The sequence below is a fragment of the Sorex fumeus genome, unplaced genomic scaffold, assembly GCF_029834395.1.
Source record: "Sorex fumeus unplaced genomic scaffold, SorFum_2.1 ptg000051l, whole genome shotgun sequence".
Classification (NCBI taxonomy): domain Eukaryota; kingdom Metazoa; phylum Chordata; class Mammalia; order Eulipotyphla; family Soricidae; genus Sorex; species Sorex fumeus.
In genome coordinates, this window is record NW_026606108.1 from 5,646,124 (window position 1) to 5,672,931 (window position 26,808).

General features: G+C 52.1%; 1 protein-coding gene across 2 annotated transcripts in view; it reads right to left on the minus strand.

The window, feature by feature from the left end:
* Positions 1 to 436: 436 nt before the first annotated feature.
* ASB7 (ankyrin repeat and SOCS box containing 7) overlaps positions 437 to 26,808 on the minus strand; it is a 31,377-nt gene continuing 5,005 nt past the window's right edge. The window contains exons 3-6 of one of the 2 annotated variants that reach the window (XM_056124388.1): positions 22,643 to 22,757; positions 18,992 to 19,254; positions 13,049 to 13,654; positions 437 to 2,469 (exon numbers count right to left, since the gene is read on the minus strand). In XM_056124388.1, coding sequence (XP_055980363.1) covers positions 2,330 to 2,469; positions 13,049 to 13,654; positions 18,992 to 19,202 — 957 coding nt within the window. In that variant the 5' untranslated portion in view covers positions 19,203 to 19,254; positions 22,643 to 22,757 and the 3' untranslated portion in view covers positions 437 to 2,329. The remainder of the gene's footprint in view (positions 2,470 to 13,048; positions 13,655 to 18,991; positions 19,255 to 22,642; positions 22,758 to 26,808) is intronic. The other variant, XM_056124389.1, reaches the window with a different exon arrangement.

The window sequence follows — 26,808 nt, forward strand, 5'->3', positions numbered from 1 at the left end:
ATTTTTTTCCTTCCTTTTTTTTCCCCTCTCGGAAGTGACAGCAGCAACACAGAACAGAGCACTGACCTCATCTGATCTCGGTACCTGAAGCCCCCTAACTCACAGCCAGTGGCTGACCTGTTCGACAGGGAAAGAAGATCCTTTGGAATGAATGCAATGAACACACAGCGCTGAGGACTTGAGTTCTGTGGAGTGACAGGCACAGCCCGGCTCTTGGAAGGCAGGACCCCTGGGGACCGCCCCACTCCCACTTTTCCAAGGGGCTGCCAGACTTCATCACTTCCTGGCTGCTGGGGCTGCCAATGGCTCCTCCTGCTCCAGGCCGCCATGCTGAGCGTTGGAGCTCGGCTCCTGACACAAGAACTCTGGCGTGAGACAGCCCTGAGATGTTTCGAGAGCTGTCTCCTGGGGCAAGGAGTCAGGGTCTCCCTGCTACTCCACCAGGCGCCTGGCCAGTCAGTGATGGTCGGTCACTAACCCGGCCACACTGCCCGCATTCCCTCCAAGGTGAAGCACTGGATCAGATCCAAAGCTACCTGTGCAGAAAACCAGGTACTGTTCAGCAGACCAAGGTGGCCAGTTGGAAACCCAAAGAACAAACTTTGTGCTTGAGAAAAAAATGCCGCAGCTGGCTGGGAGGAAGTCACAAAAGCCAACTCCTAACTCGGAGGACCTGTACTTCTCAGGTGAAAGAGGTCTAGAACTAACGGCTGAGAATGAGAAATTCAGATGAGAGAAGCCCTTCATCTTGTAAACGTCTGAGAACACATTTATTACTAGTGTGTAGATCTTGGGAAATGTCTCCGAGCATTCTGAAGAATGAGACTGGGACATCTGAAAAAGGCTCTTCTGCCACAAGTATTAATCTGCTGACACATCCTGGAAGAGTATTGGTCCAAAGGCATCACTGCTCACCAATGCCTCTGGAACTTTCTCCACTGTGACTGACACTGACCCGGTCCCTGGTTCTCCTGCGAGCACATGCCCTATCATCCCAGAACAGGAAGGACTGTCCCAAGAACCTCACTGCAGGCCCCTGAGAATGACAGAGAATGTCGCCTTAGCAGATCAGGAACCTGCCACATGTACATACACATGTGCACCCTTTTGATTTTTACCCTTTCTTTAGAAAGTCTTTTTTTTTTAACTGAGAAAACCAAAAACAAAACCCTCAACAAAACTCTACCATGAAACCACTGAGTTATTGAACAGTCAAAGTCAAGTGGTTGACCAATATTTGGCGCTGTTTTTAGGAAAATACTCTACCATTAGGATGGGAACTTTTCAGTTACAGAAAATGAAGAAGAGAAAGCCCAGCATGGAAACTGCAAATGACAGACAGTGGCCGGAAACAGAGATGCAGGGGGCAGGGTGCGTCCTCCTGGGCCCGTCCGAGCTGGAATGATGGGCAGTGTGTGAAATCACAGATCAAATACACCAGAAACAGTATTGCACTGGAGGCACTGCTTTCGAAACAGAATACACTGGCTTTAGGAAGTTCTCTTTCCCATTCTTCTTTTTGTTATTTTAAACGCACAATCAACTAGAGGCGGATGGAAGAGACCCGCATCTCTGGGTAGTGTATGACAGTTGTGAAAAAAAAAAACAAAACAAACAAAAAAAAAAGGGAAAAAAAGTCAACAACACCAAAAATAAGTTAAAAACAAGAGCACGTCAACGGGAAAGCAGAGGTACTGGACATCATCCCAAAGCGACATTCACTAGGAACAGAGCCGTCTGCTACAGCCAGTGAGGACTCAGTAATAACGAATGAGGTGACAGCATCAGGTAGAAAAATGTCGTCGGGCATTTTCCAGGGGAACCCAGGCCCCCCGCCCCCCACCCTTCCCCCAACCTGGGTGAAACTGTGCGCCTGTTAAGAGCCCTGGCAGCTGGTTCAGAATACCGTACATGCCCGGGAGACCGTCCGTTTGGAAAGGGGCACATTCTCCAAATCTGCTTGTGTCATTTTTGTTTTTGGAAAAACCATTTCTGTTGCAAATGCAGTATTGTACAGAAAGCTTGGACCTCTCTGACTTGGACCAAGAAACCAAATTAAGACCATCAAGCGTGGCGTGTGTATGTGCATGTATGTGTGTTTGTGTTTATATATTAAAAACAAACAAACAAATAAAACAAAAGCCCTCCCCTACAATGAAAACCAACCAGAGAGGAAATCAATCGACCAACCAATCAACCAAAAGGTCTCTATCTGCTTCCTGACTTCAGAGCGAATCAGAAATTGCATAGGATACACTTTGCGCAAGGCGGGAACGCCTCTGAAGTATCTGGAATAGAACTTCTGATCTTGCTCACGGTTCCGTGGAGATCAGATGTCATCAAATTTGTGTTTTAAGTAGTCTTTCATGACCTTGGCAATCGGTAGTTCATCAAGTAGTTTGAGGTTTTGAAGGCCTATACATTGTCGAATCTTAATTCGGCACAGGTCCTGCAAGTTTCTCGGCTGTCCTAGAAGATAAGAGGGAAAACAAAAAAGTGAGATACGGAGTGAGTAGAGCAGGCCTGGGGCTTCTGCAGGCTCGAGGTGACTCCACAGAAGAAGTGCAGAGTTTGGGGTTGAGGAGCTGGGTCCTGCGGAAGGGCCTGGGGACATCCAAGCTTCAAGCCAGGCTCAGGTCAGCTCTCCCGAGAGAGTGCCGGGCCTGACACAAGCACCCATTCTGGGGATTCTGGGTCGGCTCTTCGGTTCCACTCCAGCCCACTAAGTCTACAAAGCCGGAAGGCCGGGGCATCTTTGGGAGACGCCATTCCTCTGGGCCTCCCTTCTGTCCGCCTGGAAAGGGAGGCGACATCTGCCCCCACCACAGGTCGCAGTCTGGACCATTGGAACGATACCAGTCACTGCTTCGAGCTTCCCCCACAGGCACACTGTCTACTTACCGTGATTGGGCCAGGGTAGGTTAAGGGTAGAAAGGTGGAAAAGACACCCCTTGGCCACTGTCAGCATCCACCTGACCCTCTGCTGGGCACCTGAGCCATCACACAAGGGGGAGGGGTGTCTGCTTTGCATGTTCGATCTCCAGCATCCCATAGGGTCCCCTGAGGCCACCAGGAGTGATCCCCGAGTGCAGAGCCAGGCGTCGGCCCTAAGCACAGCTTAGTGTACCACACTCCACCCCCCACCCCCCCTCCACCCCAACAAAATACCAAAACAACCCTCGGTTGTTAGCCACCTCAAGTGCACGTGGTCAGGAGGCCACGTCTTCTGCTTTGGAGGATTTGGTTCCACCAGAACAGACGGCCACGGCCCCAAGCCTGAACATTCAGTTCACAGCGTCTGCAGGCTTTGGAGTCACATAAACTCTGCTTCGGCATTTAACAGTAATAATAAAAAAGGCTGAACACAGCTCCAGTGCTCGCTCTGAGCAAGGCATTCTTCAGGTTCCCGACGGATACTAACTCGCTGCACCTTTTTACGAGCCAAGCGCTTTGATCCTCAGCCCCATTTCGCAGACTCCTGCGTCTCCGGGAGATGAAGTAACAGGCCCACAACCAGAGAGGCCTCCAACTACATGGTCTCAAGCCTGACAACTATGCCGAGGACCGGTCCCCTGCCCCCAACTTCTGTTCCTGCAGACGGTGTCCAGCACTCGCCTCCAGAGAAGACCGGGGAGTTTCAGAACTGCTTCGTCCGCCTTGAAATAACAGCCAGCCTGTAGACGGCTCACACTTGATGGCAAGGGCTTCCTGGGACCCTGCGGACCCCACTCCTGGGCACGGGGCATCTCCCCCAAGAACACAGAAACACAAATGCATGCAGACAGGCAAACACACACCTGGGTTCAGAGCAGCCCTCTTCTCAAAGGCAGATACTGTAGGTCCCGGGAAGCACCCTGCGATCTGGGCAAGTCCCAAACACCCATGAAGAGTGGGCGGGGGAAAGGTGCATAGAGGGGTATGGCTTGGGGAAAGATGACATTTTGCAAACTGCTATGACTCGGATACAACCGAAGGGTTCTAGGCTAAGTGAAGTCGGTCAGATAGACAAAGGGCTGGATAGAGAGGATAGGGGTCAAGGCAGCCCACTGACCCGGGCCCAAGTCCTGGTCCCCTGAGCACCACTACTAAGGGTGACTCCTGAGCACAGAGCCAGGAAGCGCCACTGAGCACTTCTGGGTGTGGCCACCCCAAGGAAAGTAAAAGACAAATACGGGATGATCTCACTCCTATGTGGAGTGTGAAGAGCCAGAGAAAGGGCTGAGCCAACGCCCGTGAAACCAAGACACCATCAACAGAATGAGGAACCCAGCAGGTCGCAGGAGGGAGGGGAGGGCAGATGGGGCCGTGGGAGGGTGGCGGAGGGCGTGGCCGCAGCAGGAAAAGCAAGGGCCAGAGAGGGAGCACAGTGGGCGGACCTGAGTTCAATCCCTGACACTACAGAGGGTGTCCTGAGCCCCGCCAGGAGTGAGCCCTGAGTGCAGAGCCAGGAGTGAGCCCTGAGTGCAGAGCCAGGAGTGATCCCTGAGCACAGAACCAGGAGTGAGCTCTGAATGCAGAGCCGGGAGTCAGCCCTGAGCACTGCCAGGTGTGGCCCAACACCCCCCTCCCCCCAAATCACAATGATCTGTGATGAAAAATGTAATCAGTACCAAAGCAAACCTGTTCCCTGTCAGACAACACATGACACTGATGGGAGAGTAACATTCAGCTGTAGGACAGGCTTGAGGACCCCCCGAGCCCACCTCAGCCCCGTGGAACCCACATCAGCTCATCTTCTGCACAGCTCTGCTTGCCCCACAGCGCGGCACTGTGAAACACTAACCTCAGCTGGCCCCCACCCGGCCTGATCGGGACCCAATCCCCGCCTGGGCCGGGCCTGCTTCAGGGTGCTGCTCCCCATTACCCAGAATGAAGTAACGCCTCATAAAGGGCCCAGGCCTCTTCAGAGCGGCTCTGTGGCCAGGCCTGTAGGAACACGCGCCTTCCGGGGTTACTTCACCCCGGCCCTGGGAGCACAGACACTGCAGTGGCGACTTTCTGAGAAACGTCTGGAGCCTGCGCCATGGCGACAGGACTGCGGGGAGGGCATTGGTCTTGCATGCGGCCAACCTGGGTCCGATCCCCGGCATCCCATAGGTCCCCTGAGCACCACCAGGAGTGATTCCTGAGTGCAGAGCCAGGAGTAACCCCTGAGCATTGCTGGGTGTGGCCCCCAAACAGAAAGAACCTGGAAATTTCTGGAGCCTGAGGACATCGGCACCTGTTTCCACCAGTCTGAATGCGGTTGGGATCCGTTCATGGTGGTGTCACAGTGCATTGGTCAGCGGCGTGCTCTGGAGCTGGGGAGGGTCTCCTGCACCTGGATGCTGAGCTCTGACCATGACACAGCAGCAGTGCTCATCACTGTCCTCGCTGAAGGGTGACCCTGTTGAGGCGTGGCCACTTAATGCCAGACATGCCCTCCCCATGGGCACTCATTTCCCCACCTCTTGGGAACAGGGATTTCCTGTCACCGATCGTTATGCGACCAGGAGTCAGAAAATCGGTCACCCTGTCCTTGCAAACCAGGAGGGGTGTAAATGTGAGTCTTATTTTTTTTTGTTTGTTTGTTTGTTTTCTGGGCCTGGCAGTGCTCTGGGCTCAGGGGCCAAGGACTTCGCCCAGGTCAGCTATGTGTAAGGTCAGGTGCCCTCCCTACTGTCCGCTTGCTCCGTGAGTTCTGCTTGAGAATTTGACTTTTCTTGTCTTGTTTTGTTGTCACACCCAGTGGTACTCAGGGATCGCTCCTGGAAGGTTCAGGGACGCTCTTGGATGTCGGGGATAGAACTCCGGTTGGCCAGATGCAAGACAAGCACCTTACCCTCTGTACTACTGCTCCAGCCCCAGAATTTGGTTTTCTTAAGAGACTGCAGGTTTGGGGGTCTGGAGTGATAGTACAGCAGGTTAGGGTGATTGTCTTGCATGAGGTTGACCCAGGTTTGATCCCCAGCATCCCATATGACCCGCTGAGAATGGCCAGGAGTGCTTCTGCAGTGCAAGCCAGGAGGAATCCCTGAGCATCACCAGGTGTGGGCCAAAAGTCAAATAAATAATAAATATAATTAAAGACTATTTCTTTAAAAAAGAAAGAAAGAAAGAAAGAAAGAAAGAAAGAAGAAAGAGAGAGAGAGAGAGAGAGAGAGAGAGAGAGAGAGATGGCAGGTTCTTTTTAAGTTTCCAGTTACTAGGGGCTGGAACTACAGTACAAAGGGGAGGACGTTTGCCTTGCACACAGCTGATGCAGGTTTGATCCCGGCATCCTGTATGGTCCCCTGAGCAAAGCTGGAGCAATCCTTAAATGCAGGGCCAGGAGTAAGCCCCAAGCACTGCCAGGTGTGGCCCCCCCAAACCAAAACCCAACCAACCAAACAAACAAAGCCCCCAAATTCTGATGCATTAGGTCTCATGTTACTAAAAATTAGTAATAAAAGGAAATCCCCGGTTCCCACTGGCCCATGTATTGGTTACTGGCTAAAGACCTTATGAGGATCAGTTGACCTAAGTAGGCAACGTGTACTTAAATGAAAACATATCCAACCAAGTGGGCAATATGGCATCTGCAGGGCTTAGGTAGAAAATGGAGGGTGAGGGGAGACAAGAGTCCATCAGGGGTTCTGGGGCCTTCCAATGTAGGCTGCCTCGAGTTCAGTGGAACTGGAAGCGCTCTGTGTGAGCACTGTTTCCAAAACTAGCTGAAAGAGTTCTTTTTTTCTCTTTCTTTCTTTCTTTCTTTCTTTCTTTCTTTCTTGGGGTAGGGTTATCATTTTAAAACAGGTGACGGATGCAAAAGATGTACCAATTTCCATGTCAATGAACCAATTCCAAAGTATCTGCAGAGTGTCCCTTAGGTACTGAACAAGGCACTAAACCAGCAGAGGGAAATGGGGAAAAAAAGGAACAGAGAGAGGAAAAGAAGAGAGAGTGAAGAGAGAGAGAAGAGAGGAGAGAGAGAAAGAGAGAGAGAGAGAGAGAGAGAGAGAGAGAGGGAGGAGAGGGAGGGACAGACAGGAGGGAGGGAGGGAGAGAGAGGGAGAGAGAGAGAAACAGATAGACAGAGACAGAGACCAGTGATGGGCAGGTTTCTGCAGGTGGTGGGCATTAGCCCCTCCTGTCAAGAAAGAAGAGTGTGGGGCTGGAATTGGGAAACTGAAGGGATGCACCCCGAAAGTGTCTGGCTCAGGGCTCACTAGCACTTGGGGGGGTGGAGAAAAAAGGGCCCGGGAGTTGCGCCCACAAACTCCGATGGAATTACATAACAGTTCAAAGGATTCTTAGTCTCTCCACGGGGTGAAGACACCCGTCATTAGGAGTAATTGGGCTGGCAGAACGGAGGAAATCGGCTTTGAAAAGGTGATGGAGCATAAATCACACACACGGCTGCCTCAGCCACGTCCTCTGGATGGGCCGCCCTCGCCCTCTAACAGACACAAGGACTCTCAGGATCACGCTATGCAGGTGGGGACACGGACGGGTGTCTGCCCATCAATCACCAAAAGGCTGGCCTATAAGCAGAACCAAGATTTGAAAAAAAAACAAAACAAAACAAGGAATCTAAGTGCTGCTTTCAAACACACATACACAAATACTACTTTCGATGTTTTCACTTTTTCAAAGTTTGAAAGTTTTGTGTTTGAAATTCAGCTGCTGCAGCAAAGACAAAAGACGGCCTATTCATCCCTGCAAGCACAATGGGGTTTTACCAACTTCCGGTGACTGTGCTACTCACAACTGCTTCCTTCACAGGCTGCCGTTCTCCAAGCACCAAGGCCCAGGCACTCAACAGGCCTCGTCCCCTGAGCACATCTGCCCAATTTGACAGCCATATCCCCAGTGGCGGGGCCCGCCCAGTATGTGCCACCCCCCAACCCCAACCCGCACAGCCTCTGCCTGTCTCCACCCACAGCACGTGGCAGGCTTGGAAAGGGTGATCACGAGGGAAAGGGTTAAGTGCCCTGGTTCCAGGACCAGGGCAGGTGGGAGCTAGACTCCAGGATCCGAATATTTACTCTGGAGAACCTGGAAGGACCACAGCACACAGACATGCTTCCATTGGTCAGGGCCGGAGTGGCACATACTTCCGCCAAGGGTGGAGTCATTTGAAAGAGCCTTTCTTGGGGCTGGAGTGACAGGACAGCAGAGAGGGTGTTTGTTTGCCTTGCACACGGCCCGGCGTCCCACACAGTCCCCTGAGCATGGCCAGGAGTGATCCCTGAATGCAGAGCCAGGTGTAAACCAAATAAAAACAAACAAAAAAGCACTTCTCAACCTTCCTGTCCCCACCCAGCGGCCCTCTCCTGACCCCATTTCCTTCCTGTGCCCCCCATTCCGGCCCCTGCTGATGCTCTGGTCCTGCACTGCGGCCCCATACCGATGCCCCTGTCACCTGTAGGGCCCCCATCTGACTGAGAACCTCTCCTTTGACCCCCATTGCAGGGCTCTCTGTGGGCAGCTTTCACTTGAAAGCTCAAACATTGGCCTGCCCTGCAAACAAATGAGGGACTCAGACTCTGGTCAAGAAAACGCAGCCAAGGTGTGAGAGCACTGAGCCTCTGAGTTGGGCCCAGGGGGGTCTGCCCCTCACGCCCCCAGGGAGCATGGACAGGAGTTTCCTTGGAAATGGGGACACAAAGAAGGAGATGCCATTCGCAGCTGTGGTCTGCAGAGCCTTGGCGTCACCACCCGACCTCAGATCTGTCAGGACAGGAGGTCTGGGGACACGCATGGCACCTCGAGTGACAATGACCTGCTCACTGAACTGACTTACTGGGGTCTGTCTCTCCAGCAGAGCACAGGGGCCCAGGGGTCCCCCAGTGATCCCTGGCCAACTGGGCTTGGGGCTGCATCCTGGCAGAAAGAGAAGCAGCACTGAGCACCCATGAGGAAACTGCCCTGCGCCCTGGACTGTCTCTCCTGCCTTTGTCTGTCATCCCGACCAGTGGCCTGGAGGAAGTGTCTGGGCTTAAGAGGTCCCTCCTAGCCAGTCCCCCGCCTACGGACAGTCCAGGCAAGAGAAGGAGAAGTCTCACCTTTGGGACAGACACCAGGCACTCCTCCCGTATGCAAGGAAAGGTCTTCTCCCAGCTACCAGGGTCTCACCAGACCTGGGGAAGTTCCCTGGCTGCGGGACCCCCAATTTCCTGGGTAGGTGAGGGGCACTCAGGAGTGGGGGTGAAGCACACACGTGAAGTCTGAACCCACCTAAAGAGGGAGCTTCGGGGGACAAAGTGATAGCACAGGGGGGTGGGCGCTGGCCTTGCACGCAGCTGACCCAGGTACCACAGGATCCCCGAGCCCCACCAGGAGTGACCCCTGAGCGCAGAGCCATGAGATGGCTGGGTGTGCCCCCCAAACCTACCAGCCCTCCCAAATAAAAGGGCCCACATCAAGCCCACATCACAAACACTGGGGTCCCCATCCCAACACCAACAACAGCAACTGCAGGGTAAGGGGCTCATTCCAAGGACCAAAGGAAGCCCCCAGTGTCCACCATGAATACATAGGTGGCTGCACCTACAGCCACCGTGATCATGACACGCTGCCTGTTCAGGCCAGAGTCCCACTGAAAAGGCCTCCCGAAGACTATGGTTCCCTGCCCAACACGACACATCTGGCTTCAATAAACAAACAAAGGAAAAAATTCTAAGACAGGCTGCAAGGCCAGAAAACAGTCAGGGCAAGAAAGCGAGCGCTGGCCCAGGCGGTGCCAACAACGAATAAGCCGCACAAAGGAGCCGAATGCTGGGCCGGACAGTGAAGACCCTCGCAGGAAAGCAGGGGACATGGGACCGGCTGCCACCACCCCGTGCCTCCATGACTCCACTTTAAAGCGAGGATAATTCTGCCTCTTACAGGCATGCTTTGAGGGTCCCAGGAATGAGTTTATCATACACTAAGCTAAGGTAGGGCTGGAGCGATAGCACAGCGGTAGGGCGTTTGCCTTATAAGCGGCCAACATGGCTGACCCGAGTTCGATTCCTCCGCCCCTCTCTGAGAGCCCGGCAAGCTACCGAGAGTATCTCGCCCGCACGGCAGAGCCTGGCAAGCTCCCCGTGACGTATTCGATATGCCAAACACAGTAACAACAAAGTCTCCAATGGAGACGTAACTGGGCCCGCTTGAGCAAATCGATGATCAACGGGAGGACTGTGACCGGACCGTGAAGCTAAGGCAGGTTCTGAGCGCTCTATAAGTGGATTTGTTGGTTATTTGTCTTTTGAGTTTGGGGGCCACACCCAGTGCTGCTCAGGGCTTGCTGGCCTCAGGGATCCCCCCCCCTGGTGGTGCTCGGGTGTCGCTCCTGCCCTCCCCGCTGTGCTATCACTCCAGCCTTAGTGCTGCTGGTTTGCTCATCGGCCAGTAAGGAGATGAACAGGCACAGCTTGTGTCCACGGAGGCGGGGCTTTCCGATTCTTACTCCACCCAGCCTCTGGTTTCAAACTCAGATGTGAGTCTCCTGAAACTTCTATCGAGACCCCTTCCACCCAAAAAGTGCAAGGCCAGGCCAAGCCCTGCCGGAGACGGCTTGGGCTCCTGACGCGGTGGATTTGGAACTGACCTGTGGGACTCACGTGCTTCAGAAATCCTCCACCGTGGCCAAAGTTTTCACAACTCCCACGCTCAGCGGCACGACCCCGTGCCTCCAGTTTAAGAGTCTTGGGTTGGGACCAAGGCATAGGACACTTGCCTTGCATGCAGCAACCTGGGTCCCATCGCTGGTACAGTCCCCTGAGCCCCACCAGGAGTGATCCCTCAGTGTGGCCCCTAAACCCAAAATAAATAATAGTATATCACTGTTCATCGATTTGCTTGAGCGGGCCCAGTAACGTCTCCATTGGAGACTTTGTTGTTACTGTGTCTGGCATATCGAATACGTCACGGGGAGCTTGCCAGGCTCTGCCGTGCGGGCGAGATACTCTCGGGAGCTTGCCGGGCTCTCCGAGAGGGGCGGAGGAATCGAACTCGGGTCGGCCATGTTGGCTGCGTGCAAGGCAAACGCCCTACCGCTGTGCTAGTAGTAATAGTAATGATAAAATGAATGGAGTGTGATACAAAGCACGGTCCTCTCTCCCCCTCCTGGCCATCTGTCCCAAGATGTGACTCGGATGCCAACAGTCGGGGTTCACCGCCAAGGGACACCCTCCCCCTCTCCCGCCCACCCAGCCCCAGCCCCCTACATCTCTGGTCTTTGTGTAATGACCGGGCACCACAAGAGTTCACCGCCTGGGACCACGGGGCTCCCTGACAACCCCAAATACCTCCCCCCAAGGTCAGTAGATCTGTCTGTGCTCTAAAACACATGAGCCGCTGGGCGCTTGGGGCCATTAAATTTAAATTAATGCAACTGCCTGGAAAGAACAGTTGAGCTTGGTGGTGGCACTAGCCACATCAGGGCTTCACAGCCACTTGGGACTAGTGGCCAAGGCGCCGCGCGTCACAGAGAAAGCTGGACGGGAGAGCAGGGCTGCCCCTGAGCAGGGCGCCCAGCCCTGGGCTGGCCCAAGGGTGACACTGTCCTTCTCCTTCCCGGGGAGCACACGGCTTCCAGCCATTTTTCACTCCTCCATCTAATCCTTACTTCCCAAGTCTGAGCCAGGGCTTGGGGACATGCGGGTCCAGGACTTCCTCCCAAGCTCCCAGTCCAGTACCCAGAGCTCAAAAACACATTTTTCGTCACAAACAATGAGAGCAAGGGAAACATTAGGCAAGGACATGAAAATCCAGTACAGGATAAAGTGAAGGCCTTTGTTCACAGACTAGCTTGGTGTGTGTGTGTGTGTGTGTGTGTGTGTGTGTGTGTGTGTGTGTGTGCATATGTGAGTTGGGGGCGGGATGGGGGGGTGCCAAAATCCAGACCCACACTCATGGGTAGCAAGGAGGCTGGACAGTGGAGGGGATGTCGTCACAGCCACAGGCAGGCACCCCAAACCACCAGGCACAGACAGGCCACAGGCTCTGAGGGTGCCGGGCCTCTCACAAACCCCCAGCACCCAGCCCGCCACACTCAAACACCCAATTAAATCTCCCCTTTGCTCCTGTGGTAAACACACACAGAAGCCAAAACCGATGTGAACAGCTCAGCGAGATAGTCCATATTCAAGGGAGTCACAAACTCCCGGGGCTCTTCGGTCTCCAGTCTGTAAAATGCAAAAGCCTGGCAACGTTGGGGCTGGAGCGATAGCACAGCGGGTAGGGCGTTTGCCTTGCACGCGGCCAACCGGGTTCGATTCCCAGCATCTCATATGGTCTCCTGAGAACTGCCAGGGATAATTTCTGAGCGCAGAGCCAGGAGTGACCCCTGTGCATCGCTGGGTGTGACCCAAAAGGCAAAATAAATAAAGTGAATCTGTTTCTGTCATTTAAAAACAAAAAACAAAAAACAAAAACACCTGGCAATGTCACGCTGTGAGCAGCGCTCGGGCTTGCCCTTATGAGATCTGACCTGACTCCTGGGCCCACTCTTTCTCCAGGTCTTCTCCTGCCGTGTCGTTCCCCCAGAACAATGACCGAGGGCATTGTACGTGCTCCAGGGACAGGGGTTCTCACTCCCCACGAACAAGATTCTGATGAACGGCTCAGCTACCGTCTCCATCGTTTGCTTTCTTGGGGGTTCAGGGGACACACTTGGGCTCGGGGTGACTCCTGATTCTGAGTCAGGGGCCACTCCTGGCGGTGCTCAGGGGACCCTGCTGGGTGCCGGGGATGAACCTGGGTGGGCCACATGCAAGTCATTAATCTGATGCACGACAGCTCTGGCCCCATCTTCATAGTATTTTTTGTTTGTTTGTTTTGGGGGCAACACTGGGTGATGCTCAGGGGTCACTTCTGGCTCTGAACTCAGGAATTGCTCTTGGCAGGGCTTGGGGGACCCTCTGAGATGCTGGGGATGGAACCCAGATTGGCCGCATGCAAGGCAAGCGCCCTGCCTGCTGTACTATCGCTCTGGGCCCCTATCCTCATGGTGTGCAAACTGTAAGAACACCAGAAGTAGAACCAAACCAAGCAAGTACAGGGCAATGGTAAAACGGCAAGTAGCAACGATTGTACATACTTGTGACTTCCTGTAAGAAATCCAAACACGGCCGACCACTCCCGGAGATACTGATGGCCACGGCCAGGGGCGTCTGTCCTTCGTAGTTCCTCGTGTTGGTGTCTGCGCCATAACTGTACAACATCCGTGCACATAGCACATCGTCCCGCAGGGCAGACAGGTGCAGGGGGGTCTGCCCGTCCTCCAGGCGCCCCAGGTTCGTGTCGGCCCCCCTCTGCAGGAACATCCGGCAGTACGAGTGGTTGCTCTTGATCACGGCGTAGCGCAGCAGGAAGCCGTTCTGGATGTCGATGTTGGCGTTGTGGTCCAGGAGGATCTTGACGCAGCTCGAGCGCTCGCGGATGATGGCCAGCTGCAGCGGCGTGGTGCCCTTGTCGCTCAACGGGTCCACCTCGGCCTTGAACTCCAGCAGGAGGCGCACAAAGGAGTCCCGGCCGTAGTGGGCGGCCACGTGCAGCGGCGTCCATCCATCGTTGCTCTTGGCGTTGATGATGTCCCCGCGGTGCTCCGACTCGAGCATGAGGCGTGCGATGCGGGCCCGGCCGTGCATGGCCGCGTAGTGCAGCGCCGTGAAGCCTCCGATCAGGTCCTTGACCGTGGGGTCAGCTAGAGCCAGAAGCGAGATGGACACATTAGGTGGGGGAACCCGGGAACATCGTTGGGGCCGGGGACCCCCAGACACTCGGCACTAGCTGGTTCCGAGAAGCAGGTCGCCCAGGACCTGCGTATGAGCAGAGAGGCCCAGGCTGGGCAGGTGAGGGACAGCAACTCCCACTCCCAAGGTGCCAAAACAAGGAGCCAAACACCTAAGCGTGGACACCGGCCTCCTGTCCCCCTGCCCCTTCCCTCCTCCCTGCCCCACTCCTGGACCTTTTTGGCTTTTTTTTCTTGTGAGCTGCTTCTCGGTCTTAAAGAGAAGCATGTGTAGCAACATCTGCTGACGTGCTGTGGCCTGGCTAGCTAGGCTGTTTTAGGGCATATTAGATAAAAAAAAAAAAAAAATTTAAAAGGTGGTTTCTTTCTTTTTTTGTGGCCTGTAAAAACTCCAAAGCATGCAGGATAAATGTGAAATGAGGAATACATGGTATTTCCCAAAGATAAAAGCTGATTCTGAATTCCTGACGTTTGAGAGAGAACTCAGGGGTTGCTAAGAATTTAGCGGCATGTGGTGTGGGAAATGGGGGTTGGGGGGCAACTTTAGCACATCAATTTTTTTATTTTCTCCGAGAAAATAAAATTCTAAGACCCCCCCCCCCCCCACACACACACACACCACCACCAAAAGGAAAGGCCTTGGGGATGGGGACAGACCCCAATGATTTCTCTGCTATGTGACGTCTCACCTGCCCTGGCTCTGAGCCCACTGGCTGGGAAGGACCAAAAACAGCCCCCGACTTCCTGCGGGCCACTCTGAGAAGGTGGCAGTGTTGTGGACGGTGTCTCAGCCTTCTCTGAAGACCTGTCCTTCCTGGGAGGCCCGACCCTCCGTCTCGTGCTTCGGGCCTCACTGACATGACCACCCCCTGTGGTCCCCTTGGGCGATGCTGGGCATGGACAGAGACACCAGAGGCCGGGCCTACCTAAGAACACGCGCTCTGTATTCTGAGAGGAACCCGTACATAAGCTGGACTTGTTCATGGAAATGAAAGATTTGTGAATATTTTCCAATGTATGGGCAAAGCGTTTCCAAAGTTCTATGATGAAACACTTGCACCTGATCTAGTACTGCTTAGAGGGCTGGGGAGATGGCCTCAGAGGCGGGAGGGTCTGCTGTGCCTGTGGGAGCACCATATGGTGCCCTGAGCACTGCCAGGGGTGGCCAGAAAACGAAAACAATCATAGGAGTAAAAAATATACATATACATTGCTCAGTTCCAAAAATACTATCCTAGCTGTGTCTCTAAGAAAATTCTACGTGGCAGAAGTTATGTAAAATCACAATACTACTATAGGGAACATCTGAGAAGTGAAGTGACCAGCCAAACCCAAGTAAGATTAGGTGAACATTTTAAAAGTCGTATCAGTTGAGATTCTGAAACCAATAACTTACCAAATGGGCAGCAGTATTTGAAGGTAATATGACTCCCATACTTTGAAGGAAAATAAGGATATTGTACCTACCTTGGTCTTCACTACTTCATGACTTAAAAAAAAATTGAGGCACCAAACATTTTGACCAAGTACTTTGCTGCCACCTACTGGCCAGAAGTGAGCAAGGGCCACACTGTTGCCTTTGCCCTCTCCCCAAATTCATTTAGATCCGCTCTTTCACTTACCTAAATTTATTTCAAAAAGGACTAAAATACAAGGGCTGGAGCAATAGCACAGCGGGTAGGGCATCTGCCTTGCACGTGGCCCACCGGGCTGACCCGGGTCCAATTCCTCCGCCCTTCTCGCCCGCATAGCAAAGCCTGCCAAGCGCCCCGTGACGTATTCAATATGCCAAACACCGTAACAGCAAGTCTTACAATGGGGACGTTACTGGGCCCGCTCGAGCAAATTGATGAACCATGGGAGGACAGTGCTATGGACAGTGCTACTAAAATACAAAGTGAAAACAGGCAAGAAATGGAAAAGCTTCCCCTACATCCAAAGATAAGTCAGTCAGTCTTGCCCAGATACTGTTGCTGTAACCCTTTTCCGACCTGCAATGTTGTCTGTCTGGCTGCTCCCAATATGCTGAAATAGAACACCTCTGGGGGCAGGGGGCAGGGGTGCTTGCCTTGCATACAGTCAACTTGGGTTTGATCCCCAGCACCTCACAGCGTGTCCTGAACCCCACCAGGTGTGATCCCTGAGCACAGAGAAGACCACCCCCCCCCCCCCGCACTGCTGGGTGTGGCTCCCACACAAAACAAAACAAGACTACTAGCCCCTTTCATGCCTTCTGCCTTCCATGTACCTGGGTGCCCTGGGGCTGCCAATGTTCTCTGGCGCACGGCACACTCACTGTCCATGCTGAAATCCACAGCCATAGCAAGAGCACTGCGGCTCACCCCGGCTTCCACCCCGGGTTCTTTCAGAGGGGCTACAGACATACTGACACTAGACTGGCCTGGGAAGGATGAGGGTGGGGGAGCGCAGCATTGGGGAGGGCCATGGGAAGAGCCTGCCTGCGCAGACGTGGGACAGAGCACAGAAGGACGAGCCGAAGGTTCAAAGCACATCCCACAAACTCTCAGCTGCTATTTTATCAGTCGGCCTGAAATACAAATTTCCAGACGGCTGAAGCTTCCCTAAACAGCTCGCTGCTGCTTACTTCTAGTAAAATTCCACTGTAATTAGTTTTCAGAAATTCATTGATTACCTTCACTGCCGGCCTGTGGCTTATTGTGGCATTTCGCCGGGGCTCACATGGAAATAACTGACATGCTCTCATTTCACTGGGTAAATATCATTTTCTACAAATACCAATTAAGTCATCATGACTGGCAGTATATTTTGTTTTTTCTTCACTTACTGGCTTTCTACTACAAAAAAAAAAAGTTTTTTGTTTTTGGGCCATACCTGGTGATGCTCAGGGGTCACTCCTGGCTCTGTGCTCAGGACTTACTGCTAGCAATGCTTGGGGGACCCTAAGGGATGTCAGGGATTGAACCCGGGTCAGCCATGTATAAGGCAAGTTCCCTCCTCACTGTTGCTTTGGTCCCTTTAAATTTTCTTTTCCCCCCAGTTTACTGAAGTTTTAGAATTTTCAACTGCTAAGTCCAATGCATCCTTTGGTTGTTTGTGGCTTCATCTCATGTATTTTAAAGACCCCCTCACGGAGACATGGTCGCCTACAGGTTGTGGTTCCTGTGTTTGTCCCTGTGAAATCTCTATAGTCTGGCAACATGCAGGCACCCAGCATCCCCTGGTGTAGATCCCTCCACTCATTTCCTTTCAACCCCCAGTCCCTCGGAACAGAAAGTGAACCTCTTGCGACCATCACAGAACTGAGCTGCGCCTCTATCACTCCCGACAATGTCCACAGCTGTCATGGGCGGAGTTAGTCCACTAACGCTTAGTACAGTAATTCATATGCATGTGTCTGCATTTACTGTTTTTTCCATTTATCTCCTCTAGTGTTTTTCTTCTTTACTGCCTTTTTAAGTCAGGGAATTTTTAGAATTTCATATAAATTTATCTATTTTAACTGTATTTTTGCACTTTTTTTTCTTTAACAACTTGTGTATGAATTGGAGTTACAAACTAACATCATCACTAACATTACCTGAAATTTTATGAGGGGACTACTATATTTATGTATCCTGTTTAAGCTTAGAAGTTCAAAGACTTTTTTGGACATTCAAAAACCCTAAAAGAAGAACTCAGAATTTTACCCCACTCCCCTCCAAAACAATGTGTTCGAGTCTAAAGTTACTAAAAATCATGATGACTCTTGAAAAGTTTTAGGATGTACGAAAGGTAGTTACACAGAGGCTGTGTATGGAGGCTTTAAAACATGTGTGCATTGTGTTAAAAGTGGGAACACAAAAAGGAAGAGCAAAGGAAAGAGGAAAAACATCTTGACATACACCTAAAACATGGTGATAAAGAGTCCCAGAAGAAGTCGAAGAGTTCAGTGGCACATTTCATAGAGGATTTCCCCTTAGAAATCGTCCTTCCACATAGATGAAAAGGTGGACATGTCTAAGTGCCTCAGGTAAAAAACAGAAACAGGGGGTGGAGTAACAGCCAGGGGAGAGGGTGCTGGGAGGGCGCTGGCCTTGCAAGTGGCTGACCCAGGTTTGATCCCCGCCATCCCAAAGGGTCCCCCAAACACTGCCAGGAGTGATTCCTGAGCACAGAGTCAGGAATCAGCCCTGAGCACTGGTCTCCCAAAACAAAAGAGAAAACAGCATCCCCAATAATTACTGCCAATACTGAAGTAGAGAGCAGAGCTTTTATTGGAGGGCAACTGTGTTGATCAGAACAAGAACCCAGGGTGACTGTCCCCACCCCCAAAGTGACAGAACCACACACAGGAGAACTGGGAGAACTGGGACCAGAATCAGCTGCACAAGGAGAACTGGGACCAGAATCAGCTGCACAAGGGACAGCTCAGACAGGCTACCTTTTTTGGGGGTGGGCGTGGGGGTGGGGAGGTGTTCTGGGCCACACCCAGGGGTCTCAGGGCTTACTCCTGGGTCTGTGCTCAGGGACCACTCCTGGTGATGCTGAGGATCCAACTGAGGCCAGTCGTGTGCATGGCAGGGGCTGTACCCTCAAGTTTTCTCTCTGCAACCTAGTTCAGGCTACCTTTACGAGGAAAAAGGACAACAACGGTTCCTGACCACCCATCAGACACAAAGGCAGACTGCTAAGTTCAAGGGTCCCCAAGCTGGGAAAGAAAACAGGTGCCACTGGCCCAGCAGGAACATGACCAAGAAGCCCCAACACAGGAGCCACCAGGCGAGCACCCTGCAGAGCAGGAGGGAGGAGGAAGAACAGCGCCACATCAGGGCACAGAGACACAGGGTCTCAGAAGCTGTCCAGGGGCCAGAGCGACAGCACAGTGGGGGGTGCATTTGCCTTGCACATGGCTGGCCCGGGTTTCCCCAGTGTCCCAAAGGGTTCCCAAGCACCTCCAGGAGTGGTAACTGACTGCAGAGACAGAAGCAACCCCTGAGCACTGCAGGGTGGCCCCAAAACCAAAAAGAAACCCCCCTCCCCCGCCAAAAAAGATTTTGGTTCCATGTCATTTTGGGGGTGTGGCAAGCGTGAGTGGGGCAGGCCACCTGGAGTGACACCCCTGGACCACACGGTGGCCTCTAAATGTGTTACAAGAGGGGCCATGACCTTCTCCCCAGATGCTCTGAAACAGAAGACTACAGATTCCTTGACCAGGCCTTCCTTCAGAGTGAGAGCACTGACCAAGGAGAAGTGTGGGAACGTACCAACATGGGCACCTCCCCCACCACGCCCTCCATGCCCAGCCCTGCACCAAGTCCTCACACTCACCTCCATGCTCCAAAAACACGCGGACGCATCTCTCCTTGCCCCGGGCCGCGGAGAAGTGCAGCAGCGTCCAGCCGTTGGCGTCGCGGCCGTTGGGGGAGTAGCCCTGCTCCAGCATCTTCCGCACGGTGTGCACATCCCCGGCAGCCACGGCGGCCTGGATCTGCAGCTCTTCCTGGAGCTCCGGGTTCCGCCGACAGTGGTGGTGTAACATCCTCGCTCAGTCCCGCTTCTCACGCGGGAGTCATTCGGTCACAGGGAGCCGTCTGCAGGAGGGGGACACGCGGCGTTCACGGGACATCCTGGCTCCCCGACCTGGGCGAACCACGGCACACGATGGGGAAGCCCTAGCAGGTAACCCCAGCTTTAGATGAACACACGATCCCTGCAACAAAGCCTGGCCAGCAGCCGGAGACCCACTGACAACAGAATGATTTCTGCCGCCTGGAGGCGCTGGGCCAGCAGAGAAGACCCAGATGGGAACTTGGGGGCTATTAGTTCTTAGGGTGTCTTCGGAGTTGCCCAACGGGTGTGGGAGAAACTGAAGGTACTTCCAGCGACTTCTGTGCCCTGCACACTAGTATAGGGATCAGAAAGGGCAACCAAGATGCAGGCCAGAGCTTTGCAACCCGTGATGCCTGTGCACCTGCACCAGGACACAGGCCAATGATTGAAGACCGCAGGCATAAACCATTCGAAGACCACCCAGACCTACAACCAAGACATCTGCCTTGCGTGGGCGAAAGGGTCCAGGGTTTGATCCCAGGAGCCGCCAGAAGTAAAAATAAAGACAGTTTCTGGGTTCTGGGGCCAGGAGAGAGTGCTGAGGTCAAACATGCTTGGCCTGTGAGCCACCTGGACCTGACCATTGCAGGGTGTAGCCCGGGAGCCCCCAGCACTTGGTCCGGTTGGCTGAGAAACACCAGTGGGGGCCTCAGACATCCTGAGCCCCTCCGGGAAGATCCCCCCATCCACTAATTATGTGTGTGTGTGTGTGTGTGTGTACACATACATACTCTTTCACCCAAAGATGATTACAGATCAGTGAGCAAAGACAGAAGTGTTTTTTGTTGTTGTTGTTGTTTTTAAATTTTTTCTGGTTTTGGTCACATCCTGTGATGCTCAGGGGTTACTTCGGGCAGTGCTTGGGGGACCCCATGGCAGCCATGCTCGAGGCCAGTGCCTGCCCTCTTGTCCTATCGCGCTTACTCCCAGAGGCAGTTTCATATGGCCGCATCAGCTCTGAATGAGATGAGGAAAAGCAGTTTAAAAAAAAAAGAGAAAAAACTTTGAGGGTGGAGCCCTGAAATATTCCAACAATTTTCTCTTGCGCCCAGAGTGGGGAGCAGGGCAGCGGGCAGAGCTCAGAGCATGTGAGCTATGGGGTGCCTCTCCGTGGCGCGTCTGTTTCTGTGCCCCCACTCTACGGGGTCATCAACTCCTCCTTCCCGAGGACATTCTCAAAGGCCTTTGTCATCTCAGATGGCCACAAGTGTGACGGATCATAACCAGGATTCCAAGGCCCTGAGCCACCTGACTTCCCACGGAGGAGGAATTATTTGGAACGACAGCCTAGTGGTCAGTGTACCCACCCACGCTGGGCTTCCAGCTCAGGCGCTGCAAAGCTCCCACTGCCAGGAGTGGCCCTGGAGGACCCCGTGGCAGCCCATCCTTGAGCTGCTTGCTGCACTGGACCAACAGCAACTCAAGCAGGGCCCGAGACCCCTGCACACTGCTTGGGAGGCTCAAGTAAGATTTCAAAAATTTTATAGGGGCCAGAGCAATAGTATAATGAGTAGGGCATTTGCCTTGTACGCAGCTGGCCTGGGATCAATCCCCAGCATCCCACATGATCCCCAAGCACCACCAAGAGTGATTCCTGAGTGCACAGCCAGGAGTAATCTCTGAGCACTGCCAGGTGTGACCCAAAAATTCCTCCAATTTTTTTTTAATTGTATAAAAAATATTCTGGGGTCAGAGTGATCGTAAAGCAGAAGGGTGCTTGCCTTGCATATGGCTGACCTGGGTTTGATTCCCAGCACCCCACAGGGTCCCCTGAGCACTGCCAGGAGTGATCCCTGAGTGCAGAGTCAGGAGTCAGCCCTCTGCACTGCTGGGTGTGGCACCAAAACAACAGCAGCAACAAATGACTCTCGCACTAAACTGAGAAACAGTTCAAGAGGTGCCCGTGTGCCCCCCCAGGTGGTTCTACAAGGGCCGTGTGCTCATCTCACAGTCAAACCCCTACCTGCAAGCAGACAAAGCCCAAGTGCAGTCCACCGTCCCTACCACCATCTCACGAATCCATGAGCTCCTGGGTAAGAAAAGACATGTCCAGGACCCCATATTGCCTTGGTCTTTGGCCTGTGAGAGGCCTCCCAAGCAGCGCTCAAGAGGTCAGGGGCCCCCTTGCCCCAGCAACTCTGCCAGGCTGGCAGTGCCACGCAAGGGTCTGAGGCTGCACCAGGGTGATGTTCGGGGGCCCCGTGGTGGACTGTAGCTACGGTGCCACTTTCCCACCCGTTTCTAAACCACACCCGGTACTGCTCAGCGCTGTGGGGCTCCTTGGGCTGGCGCTTTGGCCCGATGTGGGCCCATTTTAAGGAAAAGACTAAGCCATCTCTTAATTAGCAGGCTTTTACTTCTAAAAATAAAAGCCTGCAAGGAAGACATATGATCGCTTTATGTGGGTTACATACCCTGGGATAACCGTGCTACCAATGAGAATGTCTCTTACAAAAATTTCTTGTTTATAGATTGCATGAAGGTAAACTGAGGCCCAACTCAGGTCAAACCATCTGTGTGAAGGACAAGAACTCAACAGTCTGCAATGCAAACCATAGGAGACAGTGATTACAAATGATGAATCACTACTAAGCAACCTAATTGAGAAACATTCCACAGCCACCAGGAGCAAATCCCCGGCTTGAGATAATTCCTGATTATTTGTTTTCCTAATAAATACAATTTTTTCCCCTATTGCTTTACTTTATTTCCTTTCAACTTGATACCAAAATTAAGTCTCTTGTCTTAGAAATTTTGGTGGGGGTGGGACCTGGAGCGATAGTACAGCAGGTAGGGCACTTGCCTTGCATATAGCCAACTTGAGTTTGATCCCTCGTCTGCCACAGAGTGCCCTGAACCCAACCGGGAATGATCCCTGAAAGCAGAGCCAGACTAATTCAAAGCCCTAAACAGCACCAGGTGTGGCCCAAAGGAACAATTTTTTTTTTTTTAAAGAGAAACTTTAAAGACAGGAGTCTTTGGAATTGGTTTTTGTTTATGAAAAGGCACAGGGACCAGAGAGATAGCACTTGGAGGCGGTTCCTTCGCAGACACCCCATATGGTCCCCCGAGCTGGTTAGGAGCACAGAGCCATAAGCAAGCCCTGGGCCTTGCTGCCCCCAAAACAAAACAAAAAATTTAAACAAAAACTAAGAAAAGACACTGAAGCTCATTAGAAAGAATTAATGGCAGCTACTTCTATCTGCTCTTTGAACGGTTTGGGTATCTTGAACATCACTACCACAAAAAGAAAAAAAAAAGACTCAGAAATACAAAAACAAAAGGAGGCTTCTCTCAGCACTGCACATGGCCCAGCCCATTCCAGGAGCAAATGGGTCTCACACACCCCAGAGCGGCAGAGCTCCTTACCTGACAGGATTTCCCTTCGCCTGCTGGAGGGGCCACCTAATCACCATTGTGCACGTACAGCATTATGGGCACAAGGCTCGGAGACCGTCCCGACCTTCCAGGGAGCTTTCTTCACCTGGAAACAGACAGAAGAGCCATCACAGGAAAATGCCGACAAGGAGCAAGGTGCTGCAGAGCCTCCAGCCCTGCCCTCCTTTCCTTGCGCCTAAATCTCAGCATTTTCCTGAGAAGACGGAAAGACACAGAGAAAGAATTCTAATGGATTCTTGGAGAAAAGGATTTCGTCACCTAGACGCACTCGCTGAGGTTGTAAAGTATTTATTTGCTGGAAAATTTGTTTTCTAAAAATTTCCAAGAGTCTTGAAAAGGAATAAAGGAAACAATAAATTACACATCTGGAATTTAGATTCAAGTGACTTCCTTCGTTTGACTGAGGTATTTCTTGCTTTTTTTGTTTTTGGGTCACACCTGGTTGTGGTCGGGTATCACTCTTGGCTCAGTGCTCAGGGCTGACTCACTCCTGGCTCTGCGCTCAGGGCTCACTCGTGGCTGTGCTCAGGGATCACCCCTGGAGTTGTGCTCAGGGCTCACTCCTGGCTCTGTGCTTAGGGATCACTCCTGGTGCTGTACTCAGGACTATCTCCTGGCTCTGTGCTCAGGGCTCAATCTTGGCTGGGAGAGAACCCAGGTTGCTTGGCTTCGTGCAAAGTACCTTCCCAATCTACTATCATTCTAGCCCTATGATTCTGTTTTAATCGACGTGACTAGCCATCTGCTTTTCCTGAAGAGGACGAGAGGAGATTGAGTTTGTGTCCATCCCAAAAAAGGATGTCCAGGACCACAATGGACTATTTAACCACTAATGGGAGAGTCATCCTCCAAAGGCCCAAAAGGTACTGCACAATTCCTGCTGACTGTTAGGGGATTGCTGGCCTCCCCAAAGGAACGCCAGAAAATACTCTGTGCAGTTTAAAGGAAATAGAACCGTCTCCATGTCAATGAAGTCCAAGGCCTGTAAATTCCATGATGGCTAAGAACATATTTGAAGGATTTCCAGAGATCACATGGGAATCTCCCCCAAAGCTGGGAAAATCGTTACCCACCCTAATGGGGGCAGTTCCTACATCCTCTAGCCACAAACAAGACCAGGCTTGTCAACCAAAACAAATCAGTACAGTCTATTTCTCTTTCCCAGTACCTTTTCTCAGCAAGTACTTCCTTGGCAAATTCCTTCAAGGATGGCCAAAGACTTCACCAGCATGGGCTTAGAAGTAACCCTTGATTCAAAAGTCTGCCTATTAGCCATGATCTACATGATTTCTATGAGGCAAACTGTGTGTTTAACTGTTTTTTTTAAAGCATACGTTTTTCAGAAATGGTTTATTCTAGGGCTGGGGCAGGAAATATAGAAGACATGCCTGGAGCTGAGTGACCCAAGGAAGGAAGTTTCTAGAAGAAAAAGTGGGGCTACCTCAAAGGGAAGTCCTGCACTGTCGAATGGAATCACTTGGGGGACAGAATGATAGGACAGTGGGGAGGGGTTTGCCTTGCACGTGGACAATCAGGGTTCGATCCCTGGCATCCCATAGGGTCCCCAAGTCCACCAGGAGTGACCCCTGAGTGCAAAGTCAGGAGTAAGCAGTGAGCCTGGTGTGTCCCCAGTCCCCCCAAATATAAAATGGAACCATCTGAAGAACAGTGATGCAAGGACAGCTTCCAAGGGCTAGAGAGACAGTTCCACAGCTAAGGCGCTTTCCTTGCGCAGCTGACCATAGGTTTGAGCCCCCCTGCCCCATCTTGGTCCCTAAGCTCTTGAGTATAGCCAGGCATGGTCAACAAAACCAATATCAATACCCAAACAAACATAAAGAACAAGTACTGCATATAAGGAATATCAGTAAATCAGTTCTTACATAAGCAGTGGATTGGATGAAGGGGAGGGGCTCGGAGTTGCGAGTCAGAGAAACGGCCTTCCTCTCAGGGGCCCGGAAGGCCCCGTGATGAAGTATGGGCCAAGCAGAGCGTTTCCTTCCGTGAGGGTCACAGGACCAGATTCCACCCGGGAGAAACCTGAGTCACCAGGTCTCGGCCACAAGGTGCTGGTGGTTAACGCCATCAGTCCCAATGACAGTAAGGAGGCTGAGAATGACAATTCACCCTCTGCTCTATTTTGCCAAGCCCCAACCCCCATCAGCAGACAAATCCCAACAGAACGAGAGTGAGCGAGACTCTGGACCATGCTCCACATGTCACAAGAAGGAAACAAGTGTGAGAAACTGTTCCAGCCAGGAAGAACTGAACAGAGATGACAAGTGACTGCCACATGGTCCCCTACAGTGAGGCGAGAGAAAAGCGAAAGGGAAGAAGAGAAGGATCTCGGTGAATAGTGATGTGGCTATGAGCAGAGATCTGCGAAGAAAGAAGGTGACAGGATTCCTGGGGGTGGAACCGAAGGGCATTCCATACTAGTGTCTCCATTTTCCTGTGGAGAGGAAACCACCAACATTCGAAGTCTACTTAAAACATAAAATAAAAGCAACACATGTCTCCAATGCTGGAACGTTAGCATTGCATAAAACAAGATTCTTTCCACCCTAGGTTTTTTTTTGTTTTGTTTTGCTTTTTTTGTGGAGAGGCCACACCCGGCGGTGCTCAGGACTCAGGCCTGACTCTGCACTCAAGGATCACTCCAGGTGGGACTCGAGGGAACCACATGGGATGCCAGGGCATCGAACCACCATCAGCTGCATGCAATGAAAGCATCCTGCCTGCTGTACTGCTGCTCTAGTCACTCCAACATGAGTTTCTGTGCAAGCTACACGTTTCCAGAGCCCCTCCCTGCTGAGCATGTCTTTGGGGTCCCATCATCTCCCGAGAGCAGTGGACAAGCCAGGAAGAATCCTGTCCTCCTCCCAGGGAAGGATGGGACAGCTGGAGGAGATATAGTGGCATTAAATTACAACTGACATGATGAGGAGCCTTCAATGAGTCAAAGGGCCTGATTAAGTTCTTCCTCCGATGAGGCGTAAGCACGCAAACCTGCCGGAACCCACAGTGGTGACTTCAAGCAAAACAGCGAGGGTTCATGAGTGGCTGTCACGGGCTGTGGCACCCTGCTTGCCTTTGGCCACCGACATCACCTCTGGGTGGGATTTTAATAGCAAATGCTTCAAAGGCATCAAACCATCCTAGAAATGTTGACGATGTTTTTTCTCTTGCTGACCAAAGGTGACACCCCGAAAGCACTCGTACACGAGTCCCTCTTTAGAGAATGAAACAGGGGCTGGAGTAATAGCACAGCGGGGAGGGCACTAGACTTGCATGCAGTCGACCCGGGTTCGATCCCCAGCATCCCATCTGGTCCCCTGAGCACTGCCAGGAGTGCGCCCTGAGCATTGTCCAGCTTTGATCAAAGAGAGAGAGAGAGAGAGAGAGAGAGAGAGAATGAAACAGACACACTTGTGAGGCATCTGTGGTTCATGAGGTGCACCCCCGAAGTCATGAATAACAAAGGCTCCATCTCAGATGATCCCAAAAACCCCAATGAGTCGCCAAGCGGCTAATTTTATCTAGGGCACTGAACTTTAATATAGCTATTGAGTAAAGGTGTGTGTGGAGGGGGAGAAGATTCTTGTGAAGATAATATCCAGTGGCAAGTGGTTAATGTGCCTATTAAAAACCACAGAAGAAGTTTAGAGATGAGAAGAGAAAGAATTTCATTTCCTCACAAGAGCAAATCTGCAAATCTGATAGTGAATGGAAATCACCTATAAAATAAAGGGATACGGGGAGATGACTTTCTGCATAAACACAACTTTCTACCCAAGCTTGATGCAGCACTTTCAAATTCATGACGATAGGCAGAATCGGAATGACTAAAACTCTGAAGGTCTAGCCTTGGGAAATTCCATGCCAGGTTTCAGAGTTAGAAACATATAAACAAGGACAATTCTGGAAATAAGACATCAAAAAGAAGTCATTTATCCAACAAGTCTTTTTTTGTGGAGAGCAAGGGGCACACCCAGAGGTACTCAGAGGTCAGTCTTGGGCTCTGCGCTCAGGAATCACTCCAGGCGGGTTCATGGGACCATATGGGGTGCCAGGGAAAGAACTTGGGCTGGCTACATGCAAGGTAAGCACCCTACCTGCTGTACTATCTATCTGGC